General features: G+C 45.1%; 1 protein-coding gene across 2 annotated transcripts; it reads right to left on the reverse strand.

Annotated features, from left to right (window-relative positions):
* Positions 1–3,486: 3,486 nt before the first annotated feature.
* On the reverse strand, positions 3,487–6,793 carry LOC141052567 (uncharacterized). Of its 2 annotated transcripts, XM_073549813.1 has the most exons (4): positions 6,589–6,793; positions 6,262–6,457; positions 5,167–5,326; positions 3,487–5,056 (listed from the first exon to the last, which is right to left on the reverse strand). In XM_073549813.1, the coding sequence occupies exons 2-4, from the start codon at positions 6,305–6,307 to the stop codon at positions 3,619–3,621; spliced, it is 1,644 nt and encodes a 547-aa protein (XP_073405914.1). In that variant the 5' UTR covers positions 6,308–6,457; positions 6,589–6,793; the 3' UTR covers positions 3,487–3,618. The 2 variants fall into 2 exon arrangements, with proteins under 2 accessions (XP_073405914.1, XP_073405915.1); XM_073549814.1 differs by lacking the exon at positions 6,589–6,793 and having other exon boundaries at positions 6,262–6,469.
* Between the last annotated feature and the right edge of the window lie 1,402 nt (positions 6,794–8,195).

Genomic DNA, 8,195 nt, shown 5'->3' on the forward strand with positions numbered 1-8,195 from the left:
CCAGATACTGGATCTAAATATGCAGCTGGCAACACTGAGATCCATAGGCAATATGGAAAGGAGTCTTCTGCTCACTGAGCAGACGCTCAATGGGATAGATGAGGGGGGATGCTAGGTTGGAGCTGCAGGACAGTGAAGCAGCTAGCTGGTAGACAGTTAGAAGGATGGATAGAGGGAAGAGCACCAGGGAGGTTAGTCCTGATCTGGCACACCCCAATAAGTTTGCAAAGTTGGTGGATGAGGGGAGTGTCATTACAGGAATAGCATTGCTGCAGCAAGGCATGTCCTCTGAAAGCCAGAGGAGTATCTGCTCTAGTAAGGGGGAAAATAGGAGAGGAGGGCAGGCCAGACAGGTGCTGGTAGTGGGGGACTCAATTATTAGGGGAACAGATAGGGCATTCTGTCACAAAGACAGGGATCGTCGAACGGTGTGCTGCCTAACTGGTACTCAAGTCCGACACATTGCTGATCAGGTTGAAAGATTACTGGGAGGGGCTGGTGAGGACCCAGTGGTCATTGTGCACATTGGCACAAATGACAAAGTTAGGCTAGTTTCACACTTGCTTTTTTTTGCAGCGCGTTTTTCCCGCAAAAAAACGCATTAAAAAAACGCATACAAATGCATACAAACGCTGCGTTTTTTTCCAGCATTTTAATGCGCATGCAGGAAAAAAACGCAGCGTTTTTGCGCGTTTGTATGCGTTTTTTGTGCGTTTGCGTTTTTTTACAGATTTTGGAAAAACCCCACAAAAAAGAAAAAACAACCATTCAACAACACACAAGACCAATGGGACTTCATTGTGGGTGTGGTATGTTAATATATATACACCCTGTCTACAGTATTCTTCACATTTGCTTGATTCTTCTCGTGACCATGGATCTGCGCTGGAAGAGTTTTCACTTCAACTTGGATTTGGACATCGCGATGGCTCAGGCGTATGCAGTTGCTTGCCATGAACAAAGGAAGAGAGAGAGGCAGCGAAGACGGCGGCGTATGTGGATACATCCGATTGTTGAACTCCGGGAGAGCCGTGGGGCATACCATACCCTCTACAGCGAGCTCCAGTCAAACCCGGAGAAATTTACAGATTATATCCGGATGTCCCACGAAAGTTTCATGGATTTGCTTGCTCGTGTCCAACAATCCATCCGGAGACAGGACACACAGCTCCGTCGTGCGATTCCTCCTGAGGAACGGCTACTGGTGACATTACGGTATGTTTTAAAAACAAAGGGGTGTGGTCTGATGTTTTTTTTTGTAAATTTAGTATTCAAAACCTTGGGTAATTAGTTTTCGTGAATGTACTAATATTTTTTTTATAGTTTTTAAAAATAATATACATAAATATTAATTTTACTTCTTTGTCTGTTCACAGATTCCTGGCGACTGGAGAAACCCTATCCTCACTACACTTCCAGTACCGTATTGGAATCTCTACCTTGTCTGGAATTGTTGCTGACACCTGCCGGGCTCTCTGGAATGTTCTTTGCCCAGAATTTATGCCCCTGCCCACCGCTGAAAAGTGGATTGAAATTGCTGACAAATTCTGGACAGTATGCAATTTTCCCAACTGTTTGGGAGCTGTTGATGGGAAACACATACGGATCATCAAACCCCAAAGAACGGGATCTGAGTACTATAATTACAAAAAGTACTTTTCAATAGTACTCATTGCAATTGCGGATGCCGGATGTATGTTTGTAGCAGTGGACATTGGAGCATTTGGCCGTGGTAATGACTCGCAGGCTTTTAAAAACTCAGACATGGGCCGGAGGTTGTATGGCAACCAATTTAATTTCCCTATGCCACGGCCTCTTCCTCACACCGAAGCTCCGCCACTGCCCTTTGTAATGGTTGGCGATGAGGCTTTTCAAATGTGCGGAAACTTACTGAAACCCTACTCCAGCCGGGACTTGGACCACACCAAAAAAATTTTTAATTACAGGCTGACCAGGGCCAGAAGAACTGTCGAGTGTGCTTTTGGGATTCTTGTTTCCAGATGGCGAATTCTGGGCACGGCCATTAATCTTAAACTTGAAACAGTCGATGAGGTGGTGAAGGCCTGTGTGGTTCTACATAACTTTGTGATGGCTAAAGAGCACCCGACCTTTGAACTGGACGATGATGCTCCTAACCCATTGCCTGAATTCACTCAGCACACTCTCAGGTCATCCGTTGAAGTTGGCCAAATGAGGGACAAATTTGCGGCCTACTTTATTTCTGATGTAGGACGGGTGCACTGGCAAGATGAAATGGTGTAATGTTGTTGTTTATGGTAATAAAAATCCTTATTTGATACCATTACTGAGTGCACTATATTTTTTAAACTCCGATTAATTAAAAAACTTCCCATGTATAACTGAATTTTGTTATGTTCACACACCTGGGCAGGTAAATACACATACGAGTTAAAATGCAGCATTGCTAGTCTGCGTGAAATATATTGGAATGAGCAAAGCTGCAGGCCATGAATCAGGAAACCATTTTTTTTCAAGATAAAATTGTGCAAATAGTTTAAAACAAAGTATGTGATTTTCTCAAAACACAACACTCAAAACCCAACCCCAATGAAAGTCCATGGGGAATACAAGTCAGCATTGAGTGGATGAATGTAATCTGCTCCATTAAAAGTTATTACACTAGGCCTTTGAATGACTATACTAGGCCGTGGTATTTCAAATATGAGTATACTAGGCCTTGGGGCTAGTAGTATAGTAATATGTGAAATACCACGGCCTAGTATAGTCATACCAAGGCCTACTGTAATAACTCGATTTTTAACAACTAGCATCTTGTTTCAACAAAAACAAACTGGTGAAACTAGAAAGAAACTTATTTTTTAGACAAGTTTCAACAGTTTGTTTTTCATGAAACCAGATTCTATTTGGTAAAACTAGAGTTATTACACTAGGCCTTGGAATGACTATACTAGGCCGTGGTATTTCAAATATGAGTATACTAGGCCTTGGGGCTAGTAGTATATGTGAAATACCACGGCCTAGTATAGTCATACCAAGGCCTACTGTAATAACTCGATTTTTAACAACTAGCATCTTGTTTCACCAAAAACAAACTGGTGAAACTAGAAAGAAACTTATTTTTTAGACAAGTTTCAACAGTTTGTTTTTCATGAAACCAGATTCTATTTTGTAAAACTAGAGTTATTACACTAGGCCTTGGAATGACTATACTAGGCCGTGGTATTTCAAATATGAGTATACTAGGCCTTGGGGCTAGTAGTATATGTGAAATACCACGGCCTAGTATAGTCATACCAAGGCCTACTGTAATAACTCGATTTTTAACAACTAGCATCTTGTTTCACCAAAAACAAACTGGTGAAACTAGAAAGAAACTTATTTTTTAGACAAGTTTCAACAGTTTGTTTTTCATGAAACCAGATTCTATTTTGTAAAACTAGAGTTATTACACTAGGCCTTTGAATGACTATACTAGTCCATGTTATTTCACATATGACTATACTAGCCCTTGGGTTGGTTTTTAACATGTATTTACCCATCAGTGTGTGTGAGCGGCGCAAACAACATTAATGAAACTTATTAATGGTGAACCACAAATGTAAATTTATTTTTTATCACAAAAAAAAAATTTAAAAATTATTTTTTACGGCGTTTGGGGGCAGATGGTTTCAATTTGGGGGTGTGCAGGGAATATGCAACACTTGCAGTTGAAGACGGTGTTTGAGGGGAAGGGGCAACAAAACTTGTGGGGGAAGGTAGTCCAGTTAAGGGAATTAAACTTGGAACACTTGTAGGAGAGGAAATCTGTTCAGTTACATTAGTTGTAATGGCATGTCGCCGTAGGCTTGTGTGCCTGGACCGACTTTGGCCCAATGCCCGCCTTGATTGATTTCGCCTTGAAGTAGGGGCAAATATGGAATGTAGGTCCCCCGTCTGCTGGTATGGCTGCTGCTGCTGAGGTGGCGGCTGCTGCTGCAGAGGTTGCGGCTGCTGCTGAGGTGGCGGCTGCTGCTGAGGTGGCGGCTGCTGCTGAGGTGGCAGCTGCTGCTGAGGTGGTTGCTGCTGCTGCTGAGGTGGCGGCTGCTGCTGAGGTGGTTGCTGCTGCTGCTGAGGTGGCGGCTGCTGCTGAGGTGGCTGCTGCTGCTGAGGTGGCGTCTGCTGAGTTGGCTGCTGCTGCTGAGGTGGCTGATGCTGCTCTTCTTGTTCAGTGCTCGTCCTTGCAGGAGGACTGGTGGCGGCAGTGATGGCCCAGGTTTGCAGAGTGGTGGTGGCAGGGCTACTACATGTTGTTGTAGCGGCAGGGCTGTTCCATGTTTGCCTAGTGGTGGCTGAGCTCCACGCATGCATGGGATTGGCGGTGGTGCTCCAGACAGGAGCAGCGCTTGCCATGGTGGTGTCGGTGAAGTGACCAGCTGCACTCAGACTTGTGGTGGTGTAACGGTGGGTGTCCAGCCTTTGAAGAGAGGTGTCCGTGCAGTGGTATGCAGCACAAGTCGGTAGTGAGGTGAAGCGAGTCAATGGTGGCACAGGTGGAAAGGACACCACTGACTGCTGACCGTACCGATTATGCTGCATAGCCTGCAAGAAAGCATTGTTGCAGGCCTGCAGCACATTCAGCTGTTGATCAGGACTAAGGTGTTCCGCCATGCCCTTTTCAATCTTACTAAAAAAATGGTGTGCTGGTCTGTTGAGGTCGGCCTCCAGACGGTCAAGGCGCTGTTCTACAGAATTGAAGCGGTGTTCAAAGTGGTTAAAACCACGTTCCATCAGTGCAAAACCGCTTTCAACTCTGTCGGACAGTGACTTGAGGCTGGAATTAAATGTCTCGCTCAAATGCATAAACTCGGGCAAGACATTCCTGTCCAAGGCCCTCTGCCGCTGGCGGGTAGTGCCCGCATAACCAGTGGCAGAGACCTGGGACAGGGGAACACCTGATGGCCCAGCTTCCTGGTCACCAGCTGTGTGTGTGTGGGACCTGCAAGGTGCTTCCTGGCTGTCGGATGGCTGGGACGGGTCAGAGGACGTCCGACGAAGGACCGCTCCAGGGCCAGGTTGCAGGGTGCTGCTCCAGGTGCTGTGGAAGAAAGGAAAATCATTACTACCATGCCTTTACAAGAAGCATCAGCTGTGGATTAGAAAAACACAGATTAATAAAAATAAAAACCCAAAATGTATAATACTTACGATCTTGTGGCAAGGACCGGTCTTAGGAACTGCAACGCGTGATAGTGACGGTATCTAGTTCTGGTCCTTGACGCAGATCCACTGCGAACCTGGCCCTCAGCACGAACATCACTGTTGAAGCGGTCCTTGATCGAACGCCAACGTGTTCGGACTTTGTCCACTGTTGATAAAAAAAAACAGTGCCGTCAAGTACAACAGTCACTGCTTCACAATTTAGCAATACAATACTCAAAGCAGTCACTGTACACCCCGATGACACTGTTGGGTTTCCTGCTAGAATACACCTAGCACGAAACCCAACAGTGCCGTCAAGGACAACAGTCACTGCGGCACAATGTAGCAATACAATACTCAAAGCAGTCACTGTAGACCCCGATGACACTGTTGGGTTTCCTGCTAGAATACGCCTAGCACGAAACCCAACAGTGCCGTCAAGGACAACAGTCACTGCGGCACAATGTAGCAATACAATACTCAAAGCAGTCACTGTAGACCACGATGACACTGTTGGGTTTCCTGCTAGAATACGCCTAGCACGAAACCCAACAGTGCCGTCAAGGACAACAGTCACTGCGGCACAATGTAGCAATACAATACTCAAAGCAGTCACTGTAGACCACGATGACACTGTTGGGTTTCCTGCTAGAATACGCCTAGCACGAAACCCAACAGTGCCGTCAAGGACAACAGTCACTGCGGCACAATGTAGCAATACAATACTCAAAGCAGTCACTGTAGACCACGATGACACTGTTGGGTTTCCTGCTAGAATACGCCTAGCACGAAACCCAACAGTGCCGTCAAGGACAACAGTCACTGCGGCACAATGTAGCAATACAATACTCAAAGCAGTCACTGTAGACCCCGATGACACTGTTGGGTTTCCTGCTAGAATACGCCTAGCACGAAACCCAACAGTGCCGTCAAGGACAACAGTCACTGCGGCACAATGTAGCAATACAATACTCAAAGCAGTCACTGTAGACCACGATGACACTGTTGGGTTTCCTGCTAGAATACGCCTAGCACGAAACCCAACAGTGCCGTCAAGGACAACAGTCACTGCGGCACAATACAGAGCAGGGAAATACTCACTAAACGCCTTTTTGGCGGATGCTGTGGCGCTGTCCCAGCCATCCATCAACGCTGCGGCCACCTCATTCCATAGCCGCCGTGTCACCACATTGTCCTTGTACAGCCGGTCACGGCTGTCCCACAACGGCGAACGCTCCTGGACCAGGCTGATGAGCTGCTCATTATCCAGGTAGACGTCTTCATCCCGTTGTGGAACCTAGACAAAACACATTCATTAGAATAATCAAATTTAAATTGACTAAAAAGTTACAAAAAAAGAAAAAAAAAAAAGAGTAAAAATAGAAGATAAAAAAAAAAAAAAAACATTACAAATCATTTGATACTTACATTACGTATCACCACCGGGACTTGGCTTCGCTGCTCCTGCTGTTCGCCCTCACTATTCCCGTCCGCAGATGATGATGACGATGTCTGAAAGTTGAAAAAAACGTAAGAGATTTGGAGAAGCAGCAGATATACTTACCAGATGCACGAAAATAATCACCTCACGGTCTGCTTGCGCCAATTCCTGCCGCGATGGGGAATACTCCGATTCTGAAGACATACTGCATGTAAAAATAATAAAAATCATTAGTACATACATAATTTAAAAGGACAGGCATATAATGTAATATACTCACATTCTTCGCTGATATAATGTGTTCTTGGTTGAATGTCTGCTCTTCAATCTGTCTAGTGTAGTAGTGGCAGAGTTTTGGCAGGCACCTCCTTTATATAGCCTTTTTTTTTTGGACTTTAGAAGATTCTAACTAGGATAAAAAGTGGACACCACCCAAAAAACGCTGCGCTAAAAAAGCGCATACCTGCGCATGCCAGTGCGCACGTATGCGCATCCATAGGCTATAATGGCCATTTTTAGCGCAAAACGTGCGCATACGTGCGCATGCGATTTTTTCAAGGGCCAAAAAATGCAACATGCAGCGTCTGGAAAATACCATCGCACACCCCAAAAAAACGCAGCGCATGAAAATCGCATACATGCGCTTACAAGTGCGCAGGTATGCGCACCCATGTTAAATATAGGGGAAAAATCGCATGCGCACGTATGCGTTTTTTTCCAGCGCTAAAAAACGCAAATGTGAAACCAGCCTTAGAGGTAGGTGGAAGGTCCTTAAAGATGATTTCAGGGAATTAGGCTGCAAGCTTAAAGCAAGGACCTCCAAGGTAGTATTTTCTAAAATACTGCCTGTACCACGTGCCCCGCCAGAGAGGCAACGGAAGATTAGGGAGGTTAATAAGTGGCTCAAGAATTGGTGTAGGAAGGAGGGGTTTGGGTTGTTGGCGAACTGGGATGACTTCTCAGTTGGCTAAAGGTTCTACGCTAGGGACGGACTGCACCACAATGGGGAGGGTGCAGCTGTGCTGGGGGAGAAAATGGCTAGAAGGAGGAGTGTTTAAACTAGGGACTGGGGGGAGGGTATTCATTTTATAGGAGGTGAAGACAGTGCAGAATGAGACCTGGGCACAAATAATGAAATTGGGGGTGGTAGGGGGGGTGGGGATAGAACAGTAAATAATTTAAGAAAGAATAGAGATACAGAGAAATACATAAAGTGCATGTATACTAATGCCAGAAGCCTCACCAACAAAATGGATGAATTAGAATTAACTTTGTTGGAACATAATTATGACATGGTGGGAATATCTGAGACATGGCTAGATGTGAGCCATGACTAAGCGGTTAATTTACAGGGCTATAGTCTGGTCAGAAAAGACCGTACAAATAAGCAAGGGGTGTGTGTGTTTATATGTAAAATCATCCTTAAAACCCATCCTGCGTGATAATATATGTGAATCTAATGCAAATGTAGAGTCACTGTGGGTGGAGATAAGGGGAGGGGAAAAAATAATAAATTACTGATAGGGGTTTGTTATAAGTCTCCAAAAATAATGGAAGCAACAGAGAATATCCTCATAAAGCAAATAGATGAAGC

This window comes from Dendrobates tinctorius, unplaced genomic scaffold, assembly GCF_039654945.1.
Source record: "Dendrobates tinctorius isolate UK_male_01 unplaced genomic scaffold, ASM3965494v1 ptg000162l, whole genome shotgun sequence".
In the NCBI taxonomy this organism is placed as follows: Eukaryota; Metazoa; Chordata; class Amphibia; order Anura; family Dendrobatidae; genus Dendrobates; species Dendrobates tinctorius.

What these genes read in the sequence shown, in the direction of transcription:
- LOC141052567 (XM_073549813.1), bottom strand. Translation starts at nt 6,307, where the DNA reads ATGGATGGCTGGGACAGCGCCACAGCATCCGCCAAAAAGGCGTTTA. An exon ending in ATCCGCCAAAAAGGCGTTTA is followed by an intron (nt 5,327 to 6,261) that starts GTGAGTATTTCC and finishes TTTTATCAACAG; the next exon opens with TGGACAAAGTCCGAACACGT. An exon ending in CCGGTCCTTGCCACAAGATC is followed by an intron (nt 5,057 to 5,166) that starts GTAAGTATTATA and finishes TTTCTTCCACAG; the next exon opens with CACCTGGAGCAGCACCCTGC.